This window comes from Hyperolius riggenbachi, chromosome 2 (assembly GCF_040937935.1).
Source record: "Hyperolius riggenbachi isolate aHypRig1 chromosome 2, aHypRig1.pri, whole genome shotgun sequence".
NCBI classification, from domain to species: Eukaryota; Metazoa; Chordata; class Amphibia; order Anura; family Hyperoliidae; genus Hyperolius; species Hyperolius riggenbachi.
Genome location: NC_090647.1, coordinates 146211590 through 146231907, shown reverse-complemented (window position 1 = coordinate 146231907; position 20318 = coordinate 146211590). Strand labels below are relative to the sequence as shown.

Below are 20318 nucleotides of genomic sequence, written 5' to 3'. Positions count from 1 at the left end.
GACTCAACCTGTGTTAAAAAAAAGCAACTTACAATATAATTAATTGTATGTGTAATAGTCACAGTAAAAATAACAAGAGATTTACATTCACATTTTCAGTTTTGGCAGGTGATACACTTGGCAGTGCATTTTCCCCATGATATTTGGGTTTCTATTGTTATGCATGCGCATTTTCTAGTGCATTTTCCCTCATGCAATTATTTATGTTCATTCCCAATAATGCACATGTGCCAGAATACATTGTAAGTACGAATGCACACATTAGGAGGAAAAATCAGAATGCTGTCCAAGTTTTAAAATTGCAAGGAACATGTACAAAGTGATCGGACACGCAGTTTCCAAATGGGCCATTGACGCGGCAAAATGTGCACTAATCTACAAGTTAGTGGTGATATGTACTAAATTTAGTCATTACGATTATTTTCATAATTGCAATTATTTTTGTAATAGCTAATTTACATAATTGCATTTAAGATAAATTCTCATGTAATCTTTTATGTGTAAACATAAACCTAGGCATAAAATTATGAGCTAACGCAAAATTACTATGCGACTTTACAAATTACAACAAAATTAATCACGAGTTTGCCAAATAATAGAAAATTATGCATATGCAAAATTTGGGGTCATCACTACAAGGTGTGTTCTTAATTCCACAAGTGAATTGTGAACTGCAGCCATGTCTCTGTAAAGTCTGGTGAATTGAGCTCCCACACAGAGAAATAATGCCTTTTTTGAAATTTTCAACACTATCCCCCTCCCTCCTTCATACAACATACCAGGGGCCATATGCAATTAACCTTTTTTCCTGAGTTTTCTCCTAGGAGATATTTTTTCAGTTTTTATTTAAAATAATTTTTCAACACTTTGACACTTAAAAAGTATCAAAAAAGTAGGTGAGAAAGTACCATCAAAATTATTTTGCGTATTTTCTTGCTTGCTGGTGGTTTAAAGGCATTTTATTGACAATTTCAAAAATATCACGTAGGTGAAAACTGAGGAGAAAATGTTAATTGCATATGGGCCCTGGTGTATCTGGTACCTGGTGTACCCTCCTTCATCTTACCAGGTGTCTACAGAGAGAAATGTTATGTATTAGGCTTCAGGACTAGTTACAATATAATTACCTTTAATAGGTACCAGGAAGTAGAAAGTGACCTACAAACACTAGAGGCTGAATCCAATGGGGTGGAAGACACGTCCGTTGCAGGGACTTCAGAGTGCATAGACTGCTCTCTCTGATGCTTCCATACATGTTCTGCGATTCACCATTCAATCGCAGAGCATGGTTGCATGCATTTTGGGGCAATTGTGCCCGTGATCCCATTCAATTTAATGAATGGGATTGTAAGCGCCGCCTCAAGGAATAACGTGAAGCAACGCAAAGCTGCACTAATGCACGGCTCCTGCGCTGCATATGGAAAAGAGCCCTTAGAGCTATTTTACCAAATGGATGGTGTCGGCCATCACAGATCTTTGAAGCACTATCATGTTGCAAGAAGGGTTTGTTCAGTCAGATTTAAAACGTTTTAGCTTCTAATTAACTTTTAGGAGAGCTGCTGCTGCATTCTTTACCTTTTAGACTAAGCGAGAGTCGAGTAAGTTTCCTCCGGCCACACTCCCGGCAGTGGATGACAGCATGCCCAGTAGGATGAAGCCACTCATGCACAGCTTTTTTTTCTCCATGCACAAGAGCTTAAAGTGTACCTCCGGACTAAAAATTTACTCAGCAGCACTGAAAAGGCTTGGTGTTTCTTTAACAGTTTCACAGCATCAGAACTTTGTTTTTCTTACCAAAGCATCATTTTTAGCTGCATTTTTAGCTAAGCTCAACCCATCAAAGAAAACTGAAAATTGCGCAAAAGGTGGATCAGCGCAACACCAGGCCGCCTCCGAATGGCCTCCAATCAGAGGTGCGCTGAGCCCCCCCAGAAACTACAAACGCACCTTGAACCCAAACAGAAGCTCTGCATATACACCAAAAGCATGGCTGTTAAATGGGAGCAGCTGACCAAAAATGAAATAAATTAGTACATAGCAAGGAAATGAACAGCGCTACTTAAAAACAGGCAAGTGCCTACCTACAAAAGAGTGCAAGCCCCACTTGTGGGATATAATACACACCGAGCATACACATGACCTGTCTACCACTGGAGGAGGATGTTAGTTTCCTGTAACAGCTTAGGTTCCATGCAAGCTGTTACAGGAAACTAACATCCTCCTCCAGTGGTAGACAGGTCATGTGTATGCTCGGTGTGTATTATATCCCACAAGTGGGGCTTGCACTCTTTTGCAGGTAGGCACTTGCCTGTTTTTAAGTAGCGCTGTTCATTTCCTTGCTATGTACTAATTTATTTAGTTTTTGGTCAGCTGCTCCCACTTAACAGCCATGCTTTTGGTGTATATGCAGAGCTTCTGTTTGGGTTCAAGGTGCGTTTGTAGTTTCTGGAAGGGCTCAGCGCACCTCTGATTGGAGGCCATTCGGAGGCGGCCTGGTGTTGCGCTGATCCACCTTTTGCGCAATTTTCAATTTGATTTGATTTGCCGCACCCAGGCTATGCATATACATAGGCTAGGATTTAGTTAGTGTTAGGCCCCTCCCATGGAGGATCGACTTCTTCGCAGTGGGAGGGACGAGTACTTAATAGGTTGCATGCAAGCTGTTACAGGAAACTAACATCCTCCTCCAGTGGTAGACAGGTCATGTGTATGCTCGGTGTGTATTATATCCCACAAGTGGGGCTTGCACTCTTTTGCAGGTAGGCACTTGCCTGTTTTTAAGTAGCGCTGTTCATTTCCTTGCCATCAAAGAAAACTACCCGGGCTTTTTTCCCCTGATGCTGTGCAAAGCATGATGGGATTTCCAATGTTGTTGTTCACGTTGCTTAGCAACTGGGAGGGTTGATCAGCACACAGGACAGTTGGAACGGTGTCTTATGCTCCCTGTCACCTCCTTTCAACCAAAAAGATGGCTGCCCTCATGAAATCAAACATTTGCCTGTTCTTTTAAAACAGGGTGGGTAAGAGATTATATTACCTATCTATTTTAATTAACATAACTGATGTAACTTAATGACAGTATGTTTGTTTAAGAGATAAACAGAGGAACACCAAGAGCCCCAATAGTGTAGTATGTACTGACAAAGGGGGTAATGACAAAGAGTAATAGTTGTTATACTCACAAACATGGGTCACCAATAGGCAACCACTGTAAAGGCAGGTGGGGAGATTATCCTGACCCCACTCAGGAATAAGAAGTGTAGATAGTAGAAAGGGTCGCAACCCTCCATCAAGGGTGGATACAATATTATATAAGAGAGAACAGAGGCGCCAAAAGGATAAAAGTGGTTTTAAAGGAGCTTAAAAGCCCAAAATTTGGTAATTAGAGGAGGCAGTGGTGGACTTACCTCCTCCAAGCAGACACAACACGACTGTACATTCAGTCTATTTATTAACGAACTCCAGATAAAACAAAGCAACGCGTTTTACGGGTCAGCGCCCACTTCCTCAGGCAATAGAAAAAGGAGTTACAGCATCTAGCAAAACAAACGACACTCAGTGCCTCTGCCTTCGTTAATAAATAGACTGAATGTACAGTCGTGTTGTGTCTGCTTGGAGGAGGTAAGTCCTCCACTGCCTCCTCTAATTACCAAATTTTTGGCTTTTAAGCTCCTTTAAAACCCCTTTTATCCTTTTGGCGCCTCTGTTCTCTCTTATATAGTATGTTTGTTTAGGCTGAAGTTCCTCTTTAACTGTACTGGGAATGCACAGACCTTTCTTTCCACATGCCTGTATGGATACACGGTTACAGGATTCCTGTGTATTTTTATTTGCTGTTAACTTTGTGGGAATAAATAAGGTTATTGATCTACTTCTCATTCCAAACCACTGGGGGCATGTACAAATATGGAAGTTACCTTATTAAAAGGTATAGTCAGTCATAAGATTGCACATCTCACAATTTACAGGTGCCTGACAGTCATCAACATCCAGAAATTACTCAATGAAGGTCCACATACTGTCAGGCAGGAACCATCAATTGTTCCATAACAATCTGACTGATCTCCAACCAATGTTTAAAGAAAACCTGAACTGAAAATGAAAAGTCAAAATAAGCATACACAAGTCATACTTACCTTCCATGTAGTCTACTCCTCAATTTCTTTCTCCTCTCCCACGTCCTGTTTGTTCACTGTGATCAAGGGAATTTTCCGTCCTCCATTTTGAAAATGGCCATTACCCATAACAGCTTTCTGGTCAGCACACAGTTAAACTGTAACATCCCCCACTTGAGCCATAGGGAAACATGGACATTACCTGGTACATCTGTTTTCCCTCTCAGCTATAACTGACAGCAACTGATATTTTACTGACAGCAACTGATATATTTCAGATCTGACAAAATATTGTCAGAACTGGAAGGGATTATTGTCAGAAGAAAATGGTGAGCTTCTGAGAGGAACTGATGGCTAGGTAACTATGTAATGTTCATTTGAAGTTACCTCATGTGTTTATTTTAAATATTTTTATTCAGTACAGGTTCTCTTTAAGGGTCATGAAGCATTGGACTTTGGTACAGTACTGTTTCAGTCCTGACAAAGGGTACGCCTAGTGGCCATGAAATGATTGCTCAGATCTATGTGATGGAAGAATATATTGATGGTTACTGGCAAAATATATGAATTTGAGATTCATCCCAATTTAATTACCTATTTATTTCGGTATATACAATGGCCCCCGCAATTGTGGTGTGGCCCGCCCAAGGCCGAATTACCTTCAAGACAGTCACATTTGTTTACCACCAGGTTACATACAAACGCTGGCATTAAGCTGCACTTTAAAGAGGATCTGTAACTTAATCCCCCCTCCCGGGGATACTTACCTAAAGGAGGGGGAAGTCTCAGGATCCTATTGAGGCTTCCCCATCCTCCTGAGCCTCAGGGATCCAGCGCTGGCTCCCCCAAAACCATAGCTGATATTTACCTACCTCAATCCAGTGCAAGCGCAGTAACGGCTTTCTGATTGGGCTTAGGCAGAAATAGAGCGCCTTCCGCCTGAGCCCAATCGGAAAGCCACTATTGCGCCAGATCACAGTAGGTATATATTTACCCTGCCGGTGTTTGGGGGCTGCCAGTGCTGGATCCTGAGGACAGGGGAAGCCTCATTAGTATCCAGAGGCTTCCTCCTCCCGAGGTAAGTATCCCTTCCACCTGAATGCTGCTAATGGCCAGCAGACAGGATGCTGAATTATCCAATAAGTATGCAATTTAACCATCCATCTGAAAGAGGCCTTACAGAGCAATAAAGCAAATATGCAAACCTAAATTTCAACACATCCTGATGCAGTGTATTATTTTTCCAGTAGCAAAGCAATAGGGGTTGCAGAGGTCTCGACTGCACTGGTGCCCTTGGGGCAGAAGGGCCCCGTAGGACCCTCCCTCAACCACAGTATAAGGTCTTTATTTGGACCCGTGCTTATAATGATCACTTCTATAGATGCTTGGAATGATAATAATCATTAACAAGCTGTTTCCCATCCCCTTCTTGCACCTCTGATGCTGTAGTTGACCTTGACAGGTTTTGGTGCGCCGTAACAATGTTATGTACAGTGCTTGGGTGGGACCCAATGTAACACTCACACTGGGGCCCATAGCTCCTTAGCTACGCCACTGTATCTTTATTTTGGCTACATTATTGCAGCAGGCATCATTTTATTCCTTAGGCCCCTTTCACATAACAGCATTGTGTCGCTCTCCCGCACCGCAGTGGCCATTCATCTCAATAAGACAGGCCATAGTACCTACGGTGCAATTCAACGGAAGTGGTTTGGGGCAAAGCGGAGGCTGCACTGCGTTGGCAAGCTGTTCCGGCACCCATAAATACGAAATCCTGTGACGCACTTTGTTTGGAAGTGTGCATGTGAGGGGTCAGACAATTCTGATGTCAGTGATCTACATGTTTGGGGGCAGGATCAAGCAGATTTCCATCGGCGCAATGTGCTACAGCGTCCAATCTGTATACAATGGTGGGGTGCAATGCAGTGCCCCTTCTGTTGCACCCAAATTGCACTGCACCATATAAACAAGCAAGTTAACTAGCCTCAAAAGTCCTGAGGTTTACTTTACTTTTCGGTTTTAGTTTCCAGAAATGTCTATTTATGCCTGTGAACATACTTAATATATGATAATTTTGTTTCTGCAAATAGGTCCCAATAACTTATTAATCTGCTAGTTATGGAAGAGAGCGTTAAAAATTAAAAGTCAGCAGTTCCCGCAGTGACACGGCCAGTACTAGAACTGTTCACAGTCATATCACAGCATTAGGTTTCCCATGCTCCGCCAGCACTTCCGCTCCCCGCTGCTTCCTCTAGCTGTAGGAACAGTTGTTCGTCCTCCCAGAGAGACAGTCCCTCCCTCCCCGCTTCCGCCATCCCTCATCATGCTGTCCAGGCTGCTGAAAGAGCACCAGGTTAAGCAGAATGAGCGTAAAGAGCTGCAAGGTAAGCCAACGTTTTCCTCTCCGCAGCCCAGCGATCTCCACACAGCCCGCCTGACGTGACAGAAATCACCTTCTCCGCCGTTACGTGAGCAGATTGCAAGGAGAGGATGCGATTGGTGCATGCTGCTGTCAATCAGTGCGCTGTCTCAGGAAGTGTATGCTTCGGTTTTCTGTATCTGTACTGTCTACTCCTCTGTTGCTAAAACGGACCGCACAGTAGTCATAAAGAATGCCTTCAAAAATGTATTGGGAATATACATTATCATGACGTTGATTATTACTGAAGTGTTTGTTTTTATTATCTTTTATTAATATTCGTTCACTGCTAAATTTTAAATTAACGTGGAACATATTCCCATCCCCACTTAATTGGGCTGTCAGGGCCTGTTTATGTATGCAGAGGTACTAAGTATTGCACAGTATTATGGATGCAATGGTGTGTAGGGAATGGGGCAGTGCTTGTAATAGTGCTATCCAATTCATTTTTTTTTTTAATCGCCATGCAAGCTAGTGATGTTGCACCCCACTTATGAGTAAATAAGCCTAAAATCACATTCCCACTTGACACTGGTTATGCAGCAGCACTAGTCAGCATAGATAAATGGGTATGGGGATGAGTCAGAATGCTGCTGGATAATATGAATATGATCACATAGTAGTTGATGTCCATAGACACAAGTAAAGGGGGGAGTCCAGCTAGTGGCAGTGTTGGGGGCATTGCATGACAGTGCACACTGTTCTGCAATGCTTCTTGCGTGAATGGGCCCTAAGCTGCATCGGAGCTGACTTTTAAGCCCGTTTTTTAAAGACCACTAAATTGCATGTGACTCCACGTGGGAGTCCATGCTCATGTTAGCGCTAGCAAGCACTTGCCTGGTGCACGGGAGCTGCCAAATAAACCACAGCCTTCAGCTTCCTATTAAAAAGGGGCCTTACTGTCCTTAGTCTATAACTGTTTCCTCCACTTACTGCACTGGGGTCCCCCTTACCACTTTCCACCACATCCCCCGAGCACCATGACATTGTCAAATGTGATATATACGAGACAGCCCAAGATAACCAGGCTGTTAGACACTTTTTCCCAGTCCACTGCACTAGCACAAAGGTTATTTCACACCTTGCTGCGCTGCTCTTAGGCCTCTTTTCCACGGACTGTTTATAGGCAGTGAAATGCCTCTCAAACTCTCACAACTGCTCACTGCTGCCTGGTAACTGCTCACTGCTTCCTGGTAACTACGTGCTGAGCACACAGCTCAACAGTTTGTGGAAAAGAGGCCTTATGCTGGGCATACACGGTAGAAACTCTCCTTATCAATCGAGCCGCTGATGGCTCGATTGATAATATCCGACAGGTCCGATGACCTGCCGGATAGATTCCCCGCCGGCGGACAATAGCGGGGAATCGAGCGGCTGATAAGGGGCGCCGGCGGGTACGAGCGGTAATCGATCCACGCACACGAGCGGGGACGCGGCAGGAGTCGATTAGCCACCGGATCGACCCGTGTATGCCTAGCATTACAGTAGCAGCAGAACACCTGTAAGGCCCCCTTGCAGGCACTGCCATGGACACATCTGTGTGCCCATACACATGCATGTATTGTGCATGTCAAAGTAATGGTACCCATACACAGTACAATAAATAGGTTCGATTTTGATCGAATTGCATGAAAGTAGAAAATCTTTCCTTTTTTTTCTATCAAGAAAAACAAATGATTATCTCGTTTTTTTGTTTTGTTTTGTTTTTATAAAAATCCAATTGGACATGTTAAAAAAAATCTTCATATTTGATCTAAAGGAATAATCGGACAAAATTATCTAATCGGCAAAAATCGTACCATGCATGGGCACCATTACAAATTTGTGCAGAGCAGACAATCAGTTTGTAAAAGGCAGATTTGTGAGGCCATCACCATGCTTTGGTCTAGCTGTACAGTGCAGGGGGAACAGGAGCACGTAAGTGTCCTGGGCAGTGCCTGCACAGGTGCCCCATTTCTGTAAGAGCAGCGTAGCAAGATGAGAAAAATGAGGGGTCGCTCAAGGCGGCCGTGAGGTAACTAGAAGGTCAGAACGTACTGACATTCCTTTCACAGTCTCACAAGGAGGGCATCCTGGGCCTAGAACTGTAGCTGCATTTTGTGTCTCCCCAACAAGTGTGTGAGCTGCTCTGCACCTCCATCGGAATCCTAGCAACCGATGGGGGAACCTCATACTAATGAGGGTGGGAAAAGCAATTTTTTTTTTCTAATTTTACCAATTACAGCATGATTTTTATGTACTACATTTCAGCTTTGAAATGTTTATTTAAAAAAAACTTCCACAATAGTGTCCCTTGCTAGATACACATGTGCAATTTTCAGAAATCAGATTGGACATGTTGGAAATAATTGATCTGACAGTAAATCTGTCAGAAAATTGCATAATGTGCACCTAGCATAAGGTTAGCAAGTGATATTACGTAAACTCATGGCAATCCTGGAGCATTTCTGATGCCTTCCATTGTTTTGACACAAGAATGACTTCCATTAGGAAGACAATGATGCTGTGGAGTGCAAATCTTGTATTCAATTTTCATGATGTAACTGAGTGCCTCAAAACCTCCACCCTTGTACCACATGACCATATACCATTGATGGCCACTCAACCAAAACCGACAGTTGTGCCTTTCACTTCCTGCAAGCCTGCAAAATGTTTCAATAAAAATTAGCACCTGGTATAAAAATAAGCATTTGTTTGATTTGGTTGTGTGGCCGTCTGTGGTATATCACTTCCATCAGACCTATGGCCAATATTAAAAGTCAATGCATTATTTCCTGAAACATTATTTATATTAGATCAAAGTATCATTTTAGTTAATTCTCTAACTACATATGTTTCCTTTAACAGAAAAAAGGAGGAAGGAAGCCATTGCAGCAGCTACAACTTTAACGGAAGCTTTGGTGGACCATCTAAATGTAGGGTGAGTAGCTAAAAGTTTTTACTTTTATTTATTCTTTCACAGAGTGGAACAAATGTTCTCTGTTGTGAGTATTATGTAATCCATTGACATGTTTCCTCCTGGCCACCTGTGGTTTTACAGAAGGTAAAATGACAGATAGGGAGGCTGGTGAACTCTGGTCAGCTGATTAGGATGCTGCTGGGGTTCCCCCATACACAACCTCCAAAGACTATTCTTCATTCAAGATTCAAGCACTTTATTGTCATTGTGTAACACAACCAAATTACTTTTCATTTCTTTATAATAAACATATCATTGAAATATAAGGAAGCCTACATGTCGTAAAGCCTCTTTTCTGAATAATACTGCTGGCCATAAATTTGCCCACTAGCGCCTTTTTTGCTCATGCTGCTAAATTCCAATACTTTTTGCTTTACATTAAAGAGGAACTGCAGTGAAAATAATGTAATAAAAGAAGTGATTCATTTTTACAATAATTATGTATAAATGATTTAGTCAGTGTTTGCCCATTGTAACATCTTTTAAATCCCTGATTTACATTCTGACATTTATCACATGGTGACATGTTTACTACTGGCAGGTGATGTAGCTGCTGCTTGCTTTTTTAGCAGTTGGAAACAGCTGTAAACAGCTATTTCCCACAATGCAATGAGGTTCACAGACAGGAAACTGCCAGGATCATGGTCCTCAGTTTCTTGTGGGAGGGGTTTCACCACAATATCAGCCATACAGAGCCCCCTGATGACCCGTTTGTGAAAAGGAAAAGGTTTTTCATGTAAAAGGGGGTATCAGCTACTGATTGGGATGAAGTTCAATTCTTGGTCACCATTTTCTCTTTAAAGGGAACCTCAACTGTAAACAAACAAGAGTTTTTCTCTTGCCTGGGGATTCGACCGGTCTCCCCGTCCTGTGTATGTGTAATGAAGAACCGATCCTCGATTCACCCGCCGATGGCTACGTTTCGGTTTTGCCGTCCAAAGAGTTTCGGTTTTGCGCAGCCTTTGGAATGCGTATCCTGGTACGTATACACGTTATTGAATGCATACTGTGCAGGCGCTGTAAGAGAGAGCCGCTTACTGCGCCAGCACAGGACTCATTCGATGACGTGAATGTGTACCAGGATGCATGTTCCAAGGGCCATGCAGGTGCAGTGGACAGCTGATTGATCAGCCGGCAAAACCAAAACTTAGCCGCAGCGACGGAATGGAGGGCTGGTTCTTCGCGCTGGTCGAAGCCCCAGGTAAGTGAAACTCATTTATTTGATTACAGTTAAGGTTCCCTTTAACCTCCTCAGCGGTATTATTATTATTATTATTTAGTATTTATATAGCGCCGACATATTACGCAGCGCTGTACAGTGTATATATATATATCTTGTCACTAACTGTCCCTCAAAGGAGCTCACAATCTAATCCCTACCATTGCCATATGTCTATATTATGAAGTGTAAGTACTGTAGTCTAGGGCCTTTTTTTAGAGTGAGCCAATTAACTTATCTGTATGTTTTTGGAATGTGGGAGGAAACCGGAGTGCCCGGAGGAAACCCACGCAGACACAGAGAGAACATACAAACTCTTTGCAGATAGTGCCCTGGCTGGGATTCGAACCAGGGACCCAGCGCTGCAAGGCGAGAGAGCTAACCACTACGCCACCGTGCTGCCCGGTATGGACGACTATACACGTCCATCACCGCCGGAGGTCGCCGCTCAGGCCCTGCTGGGCCGATTTGAGCGAAATAAAAAGCAGCACACGCAGCCGGCACTTTGCCAGCCGCGTGTGCTGCCTGATCGCCGCCGCTCTGCGGCGATCCGCCGCGAGCAGCGGCGAAAGAGGGTCCCCCCAGCCGCCCGAGCCCTGCGCAGCTGGAACAAAAGTTCCGGCCAGCGCTAAGGGCTGGATCGGAGGCGGCTGGCGTCCATGACGTCACTCCACTTGTCGCTATGGCGACGATGTAAGCAAAACAAGGAAGGCTGCTCATTGCGGCCTTCCTTGTTTATTCTGGGCGCCGGAGGCGATCGGAAGAACGCCTCCGGAGCGCCCTCTAGTGGGCTTTCATGCAGCCAACTTTCAGTTGGCTGCATGAAACGTTTTTTTTTTTTTATTAAAAAAAAAACCCTCCCGCAGCCGCCCTGGCGATCTTAATAGACCGCCAGGGAGGTTAATGGAGCCAAGAGTAGTGGGAATCAGTAATAGACATTTCGTGGAAGTGTTTCTTCTTAGACTATTAAAGTGACACTGAAGCGAAGAAAAAAAACGTATGATATAATGAATTGTATGTGTAGTACGGATAAGTAATAGAACAATAGTCGCCAAGAAAATTTAATTTATTTTCAGTTATATAGTTGTTGTTTTTTTTATAACATTGCATTATTCTGTAATATTTGAAGTTTACACACTATACTCAGCATTTTAAATGATCTCACAGAGCAGAGCTAATGACCTTTTCAACTTTTCTCTGTAGTAGAATTTAAACCTCAAACACACTATACAATTTTTCATCAGATCGACCTTTGATCCGACAAGAAATTTCGTGTGTAGACGTCCAAATTGTTTCTGATTGATTTTGTGATTGTGTTTGCATTGATAAGTAGCCGCAAAATCGATCAGAATCCGATCAGACCGATTGGAAATTATCTAATAGATCAATTGATCTAATGAAAAATTGTACCGTCTGTACCCAGCTTTAAACAAACAAGATACAGTGAGAGACAATTGAGATAAAAGCTTCAGAAGACAGAGCTCTCTGCGACTTGCAGAGCTCAGAGGAGCTTTTTTGCATAGATAAGAACTGAAGTTTCTTAACTCTTCCTGTACTGGAAACCATATGAGACTCATATCTGTGCTGCTAATGTCTTCTTTCTTAGCTGGTCTGTACTTATTTCTTAGCTGGACTGCATACAAATCATTATATCATAAGTTTATTTTCACTTCTGATTCCCTTGAAAGAGAATCTGTACTCTAAAATTCTTACAATAAAAAGCATACCATTCTCTTCATTATGTTCCCCCGGGCCCCTCTGTGCTGTTTTTGCCACTCCCTGCTGCAATCCTGGCTTGTAATTAACAGTTTTTGGCAGTGTTTACAAACAAATGACATGGCTTCTAACCAGAGTATGATACGCTGAGAACAGCTTACTGTGTGACTCATGCAGAGCTTGGAGAGGGTGTGTAAAGCTTCTGCCAATGACAAGCAGTGCTGCACATTCCACACATTCCAGCATCAGCCCGACAGAGCCGACAGAAGAAAGCAGATAAGATTTATTACAGAGACTGTGCAACTAGAAAATGCTGCAGTAAGACGGACCACATTAGAACAGGCATAGGAACTTATAGGACACAAGAAATAAGGCTCAACATTTTGTTACAGAGTCTCTTTAAAAGCAATCCTGTCATGTATTACACAACAGTAAAGTAGTGGCACCTCAACCATTCAGGCTGCAGCCTTTAAAACAGTAGGGACAGCCATACTATCCCAGGAAAAAAAAACAAATAGTAGATAACTATTTGTTTTCCTTACATAACAGATGTACTGTACTGTCCACATTTTGATTTTAGTGAATTTTTTATAGCAAATAAAGAGAATTCTGTTCCTGGCATTTTCCATCTTGATTCCCTCTGGTTGAAGCCAATCCTGATGTAATTTCCCCCCTTACTTCCCCCCCCCCCCCCTAGAAACTGCACTGTCATAGCTAGCTTGCTTTGTAAACAAATGTATGTACAGCACAGACCAGATTTCAGCAGCTCACTGAACTGCCCTCAGCCAATTGATGAGGAGCAGTAATGTGGGAGAGGTGATGACAAGCTTCCTTATCATCTGCAATGTAAAAAAAATAGAGCCAGGCTGATTGAGATGATATTTAGTACAGCAAAAAAACCTTTCTGAATAGATTGGAGTGCTTGCAATGCAGGGTAAGGTTGCAGGCTGCATATTGTGTTATAACTTTTTATTGAACAGATTAGGAGAATACAAACAGGTATGTATAATATAATTTACACGCATCTACTGAGACAGCAGTATAAGTTCTTTCGTGCAGTTTTGAACTTGATACAGGTTGTCAGCAATAGGAAACACATCTAACTTTTCATAAAAGAGAAGTAGAAGTAACATTTCGTGCAGTCAAGTAGGTCTAGTTTGGGATCAAAAAACGAAAGAAAAACTAGAATGCATAGGAAGAGTCATCTCGTTACATCATGGGGCAGAGATAGGGATAGGGAAGGGAAAGGGAAACGTGAGGGATGACATTAGACAAAGACAGGGGGGACAAAAAGTAGCACCGGGGGGATAGGAGGGGGAAGGTAAGTGGGGGGGGGGGAGGGTAAGGGGTAGGGACATCTGGCTAACTAGTAATCAACGGTAAGGAAATTCACCACTTTGCAGTGATATTTATAAGGGCTAGAAGTATTAACAGACTTTTAATATTGAGTGCTAGAGAGTAGAGTTTTGGCTCCCTCTGACTCTCTATAGTCATACCAGACTGCCCATTTTTTGACAAAAGCTTCATTGCGTTCGTAGGTACTGTAGAAAAGATCTTCAAGTCTACAAATCTCATTTAGCTCAAAGAACACTTGGAGGGGAGTTGGGACTAAGGGGCCTCTCCAGTTGCGGGAAATAAGTAGCTTAGCTATAATCATTAGGATACTGGACAGGTTCTTTTTTAATTGTGAGGTCCCACCAGGGAGTAGATGGAAGAGAGCCACTTCAGGGGTGAACGGGAGTTTTTCTAGATATAGGGCCTCATTGATAGAGAAGATGGTTTCCCAGAAAGGTTTTATCTGAGGGCATTGCCACCAGATGTGTAGGTAGGAGCCGACTTCTCTTTGACATCTCCAGCAAGTATCAGTATTTTCAGTGTTATATTTTACAGTCTGAGATGGGCATCTAAACCACCTGGCGAATAGCCTATAATTGCGCTCTTGGAAGGCGGCTGATATAGAGAGGACTTGTGTAATGCAGAAAAGACATCTTCCCATTGTTCGTTATCTAGGGCATAACCTAATTCTGTGTCCCATTTATCGGTTAGGTGGAGTAATTGTGAAGTACTAATTGAACATATAAGTTCAGAATATAGGATTGAGATCTTGTGTTCTGTAGAGGCTGAGGGAGAACATAGGGTTTCAAAGGGAGTAAGTTTTCTGAGGATGTTGGACTGCGGAGTTAGTGAATTGAAAAATTGCCTGATCTGTCTCCACATAAACCAATTAATCTGGAGTTTGTCTTCCTGGTTACCCAAGTCCTCCCAATTTTTGATCTTAGTGTTGCCAGCGATGTGTCTAATCTGGGGCCAGAATTCCCTGTTCCATCCTAATATAGATTTTGCCTTGAGGCCAATGGCTAAGTTTGGGTTGTCTAAGAGAGATGTGAGGGGACCAGGAATGGTTGATATTTTGTGTTTTTTGATGGCCAAGTCCCATCCCCTCAAGACCACCTGGGGACCTATAGCTAATAGTTCTTTTTTGGGTCTGGAGGGCGGCGTTAACCATAGTAAAGCTCTGGGATCAATATCAGAAAACAGGGAATCTAATAGAACCCACTGTTTCGAGTTTCTACTTTGAAACCAGTCCAATACTCGAGTAAGTAAAACTGCTAGGTAATAGGTTTGTATGTCAGGCAGGCCCATTCCCCCTCCAATCTTAGGTCTGCTTAGTAATTTACAATTAATTCTGTGTAGTTTACCATTCCATATGAATTGCAAAAAAGAGGTATGTATCTTTTTGAGGAACATGCTAGATAGCCATACTGGGAGGGCCTGCATAACATATAATAATTTTGGTAGGATATCCATCTTAATTACACATATTCTGCTGGACCAAGATAAATAAAGAGATTTCCATCTTGCTAGGTCACTTTTAATTTTTGTTAATAGCGGTGGGAAGTTAAGCTGGAACAGCTCTGAGTGATTGTTGGAGATATATACTCCCAAATATTTGATCTTGTGCGTCTGCCATCGAAACGGGGCAGGCTGCATATTAAATACAGAGCAGTGAGTAAATGGAATTTGATTTTGTGGCTGACAATCCCTCTTTAAAGGGACCCTGAGCATTTAAAGAGGAACTGTAACGACAAAACGGCCCCTGGGGGGTACTCACCTCGGGTGGGGGAAGCCTCAGGATCCTAATGAGGCTTCCCACGCCGTCCTGCGTCCCTCGGGGGTCTCGCTGTAGCCCTCCGTACAGCGGTGACGCAATATTTACCTTCCTGGCTCCTGCGCAGGCGCTCTGATGCCTCTCGGCGCCGAAGTAGGCGGAAATACCCGATCGCCGTCGGGTCTGCTCTACTGCGCAGGCGCAAGTTTCCGGCGCCTGCGCAGTAGAGCGGACCCGACGGAGATCGGGTATTTCCGTCTATTTCCGTGCCGAAAGTCGCCACAGCGCCCCCGCTGGAGCCAGCAAAGGTAAATATTGAACTGACAGTCGGCACAGTCGCCGGCTGTTCGGAGGGCTGCGGCGAGACCCCCGTGGGACAGAGGACGGCGTGGGAAGCCTCATTAGGATCCGGAGGCTTCCCCCACCCGAGGTGAGTACCCCCCAGGGGAGGTTTTTGTTGTTACAGAGTCTCTTTAAGCATACCCACAAATACTTGGTTATACCCTCTCACACACTGTCAGTGAAGTAAAGCTCTCTGCCCCCCAGTCAAGCTGGTGTAAATTGCAATGGGGCTGGAGACTCTCAGCAAGGTCACGCTGTGCCCCCAGAAGCGGAAATCTGGTAATGCAGTCTGCACATGCTCCGGCTTCCATCATCCTCCTCTCAGCCTATCTGTGCACGAGTGAGCACGTCATTGGAGTCACAGGGTGATTTTGCTGAAAGTCGCCGACCCTAATGCAATTTATACTGGGGGGGTTGTGGGCGGGTAGAAAGCTTTACATCATGGCCGGTAAGTGAGGGGGTATAACCATGTATTCATGGGTATGCTTTTTTTTTTTTTTTTTCTTCAAACTCAGCCGGTATGTGACCCAGATATGACCATGTGACAGCTGTGAAGCCATCATACGTGGGTCTCAGGTCTGCATCATAGTTTGATTTTCTTTCCTCTCCTCCCCCCCTCCCTCACTCCATCATCACTACAATATATCAAATATTCCACCAGTGGCTCAGGGCAAACTAATTATAGTAAGAAAGAGAAAAAAGAAAGTAAGAAAAAACAAAAAAAACACAAACACCAGCAAAAAAAAAAAAAACTCCACCTACCCATCTTAACATTAAGTGGTTAATATCCCTTTCCGACCACCCACTTATTTTATGGGCATGCCCTCCATGCATGAGCCATCAGGGCCGGACCGAGCCAATGGAGGGGACAGGCCTCATGCACAAACAAGTCACATATCTAAGCTGAGAAGCAAAGCAATTACTCTTATTTCACCTTTCATACACATTCATCTAAGTGCCTTCTATACTTCAACATATATCCATGCATCTGCACATTCATCCATCCATTTATCCTTACAATTTCAGTTGGTAATATAGTGGTTATTTGGTTCTTTTCTCCTCATCCCCTCCACTTCAAATACTTAACTACATATTATATGTTACTTATTTTTTCCCATGCAATTTTCCATTCCTCCATTTGTTTGTTGGTGCCAGCATCTTCTACACTGCCCTCGCCACCTTGCAAAAAATCTGACATCATCCATATCCACTCTTCCATACTGGGAGCTTCGGGGTTCTTCCAGGATTTTGCTATAAGTTTCCTGGCTACAATTGCTGCAGGGATTACTAGTTTATTTGCATGTCTTAAGCTGTCAGGTTCCATGCAACTCAACAGAGCGGTACTGGGATGAAAAGGGGAAGGAAGTCCAATGAAATCTCCTATCTCTCTCCAAAAGTTCTGTATAACCGGGCACGACCACCACATATGCATATATGAACCAAACGCGGTAAGACATCTCCAACAGTTCCCATTTCCGCCTTTAAATTTAGCCATCTTAGAGGGTGTGAAGTACCATCTCGTCATGAGTTTATAATTAACAAGTTGAAATGAGGTATAGCTGGGGGTCCAAATTTCCTGGAATACTGCTCCCCAATCCAAGTTTTGGATATGATTTAGGTCTTGTTCCCAGCTTCTACAGAACTTAGGTAGAGGATCAGTTTGACAACTGTCAAGAAAAAAATATAAATTTGCTGTCATTCCCTTCCCCACCCTCGAATGAAGAAAACACTTTTCATAAATATTTATGGTTTTACTTATATTATCCTTATGTTTGGAAAGGTAGCTCCTGACCTGGAAGCTCCACAGCCCATTATCCATTCTGACCATGTTATAGATCTCCCTCAATGTGGAATCTCTGTGGCCAACCAAGTCTAGGATTCTAACATCTCGAGGGAGCATTTAAGCATACCCACAAATACTTGGTTATACCCTCTCACCCCCCAAATGATTCTATTTTATAGGCATTCTATGGGGAAAATTAGTCGTACATTCAGAAAATACCATTTATTTGTTTTCATCCTTCCTAATTTTCACATGACAAGTGCACTGCGATAAAAGAGCTAAAAGAAATAAAGAAAGAAAACACCGGAGCATGTGGCTCAGCTGAGTGTAGCTGCAGCAGAAGTGCAATTGCGGTGGGATACCAAGGAGCCGAGATATTGAAATCTACACCCTGGCAGAGATGAGAGGGAGTAGATTTCAAGATATTAAGAAAACAGAATGGCAGGGAGTACACTTGCAGAGAGTTTTTTCCAAGCATTTTTTGCTGCACACCATGCATGTTCATATGCAAAATACGCGCATTGGTGTTTGTAAACAAGCAGCAGACTGTCCGTTGTTACCACACGAAAATAAAAATGTGAACAATTTGTTGAATAGTATTGGCTGTCCATGCGAGGGCGTTTCCTCATTGTGAGAAAATGCACGTAAAGAGTGTGTGTGATGCCAATAATTTTTTTTTTTTTTATTTATTTTTTTTTTTTTGGCCATGACTTTCAGGCCTGTAGGGGATGGTTATTGGTTATTATTAATCCAAGGTGTTGAAAAGTTTTGCCTTTATTCTCAGTCTTGCATTTGAATATAAACAAATAATAGTTGTTTATATTCGCTGTTGTCACAGTGGTGTGACATCTGGTCTAGTTTTTTTTCCAAAAGTATAAATGGATCTGCATAGAAATATTATATATAAAGCTGCAACTTCGCCTTTTAAAGAGACACTGAAGCGAAAAAAAAATGATATTATGATTTGTATGTGTAGTACAGCTAAGAAAAAAAACATTAAGATCAGATACATCAGTCTAATTGTTTGCAGTGCAGGTAGAGTTGAGAAACTCCAGTTGTTATCTCTATGCAAAAAAGCTATTAAGCTCTCCGACCGTGGAGAGGGCTGTTATCTGACTTTTATTATCTCAACTGTAATTGAACTGTTTACTTTTCCTCTAGCAGAGGAGAGTTTATTACTTCACAGACTGCTCTGAAAGACTCATTTTGAATGCTGAGTGTTGTGTAATCTGGACATATTATAGAGTGATGCAATGTTAGAAAAAACACTATATACCTGAAAATAAAAATATGAGAATATTTTCTTTGCTGCTAATCTTCTAGTAATTATTCATAGTACACAACCAATTCATTATATCATATATTTTTTTTCGCTTCAGTGTCTCTTTAAGTTCTTTTGGAAGCCAAAGTTTGAATAGAGAGAGCTCCAGCCAAGCATAAGCAAATCCAGTGACCACACCCTAGAATGCTGTTCATTTAATGAAATGTCTCCGTGATGTCGCAGGCTTCTGTAGGATCTTCCAGTGGGTGAGGCCTAATAGGAAGGAAATTACAGCAAAGTCTATTACTGTACTTTGCCTTACTTAAAATGTAGCTAAGCTTATTTCTACTGGAGCTGCAGGTATTTGAAATTTACAATATATTTTAATATTGCGCTTGAAAACTGATCCTTAATAAAGAGTAAAATTGGAAGGTTTTTTATGATGTAGGTTAGTTTATTTTCTCTTTACATTTATGAAATTACCTCTTAGTTTGAGTATTTTTTTTATTTACCGTACTTTCTGCACTGAAACCAACAATGTTCAGGCCCTAACGGTTAGAGACTGTTTCGCTCTGATGACTGTAAATGCAAATACATCGTCTGTCTTCTGGAGTGAAAGATGGGCTTAGCGTATATAGCAATAAGGCCTGGTGCACACTGAGTGGTTTTTGTAGCGTTTTCCAAACCGCTTCCGCCTGTGAAAACGCTTGGCTAATGTATTTCAATGGGATGGTGAACACCAGCGGTTTTGAGGTTTTTAGCAAACCGCAAACATGGGGCCTGCAGCACTTTTGCGGTTTGCAGAAGCGTTTCTGCTTCAATGTAAAGTATAGCAAAAGCTCAAATGGCTCTGGAAAACACTAGATCAGAGCAGTTTTCCAGGTGTTTTTGTTACAGAAGCTGTTCAGTAACAGCTTTTACTGTAACCATATTTGTAATCTGCTACACATAAACGCTCCAAAAAATGCTAGGCATGTTTAGAAAAAAGTCTCTAAACATGCCTAGAATCGCTCTGAAATCTGCTCCAAAAACCTCTAGCGTTTTGAGGATTTGCTAGCGGTTTTGGTGTGCACTGGGCCTTAGATTCAGCAGACTATTTCAGCCAGTTGCTTTGTTCACAGTCCCTGCAGGGAGCCTCCTGCCTCTCCTCCCTCTATTCCTAGGATAGTACATACCACCAAGCATTCATGAGTTGTCACTGGCTGGGTTTTCATCCATGATGGCTTTAGAAGTCAATAGTATAATTTGTGTATGGTGTTTAAGAAGTACTTTACCGCTACTATTCAAGCCTTCTTATTATTTTTTGAACTTTAACAGAGTTTCACAAACCTCTTTCCCTTCAACAGTTATAAGCTTAACCATTATGTACAGCTATATTGGTTACAATAAAGTATA

At 42.5% G+C, this 20318-nt stretch overlaps 1 protein-coding gene across 1 annotated transcript in view; it reads left to right on the top strand.

Annotated features, from left to right (window-relative positions):
• The first annotated feature begins 6380 nt into the window (after positions 1-6380).
• BLOC1S1 (biogenesis of lysosomal organelles complex 1 subunit 1) overlaps positions 6381-20318 on the top strand; it is a 28180-nt gene continuing 14242 nt past the window's right edge. The window contains exons 1-2 of the mRNA XM_068265187.1: positions 6381-6499; positions 9382-9454. Of these exons, the coding sequence (XP_068121288.1) occupies positions 6439-6499; positions 9382-9454 (134 nt within the window). The 5' untranslated portion in view covers positions 6381-6438. The remainder of the gene's footprint in view (positions 6500-9381; positions 9455-20318) is intronic.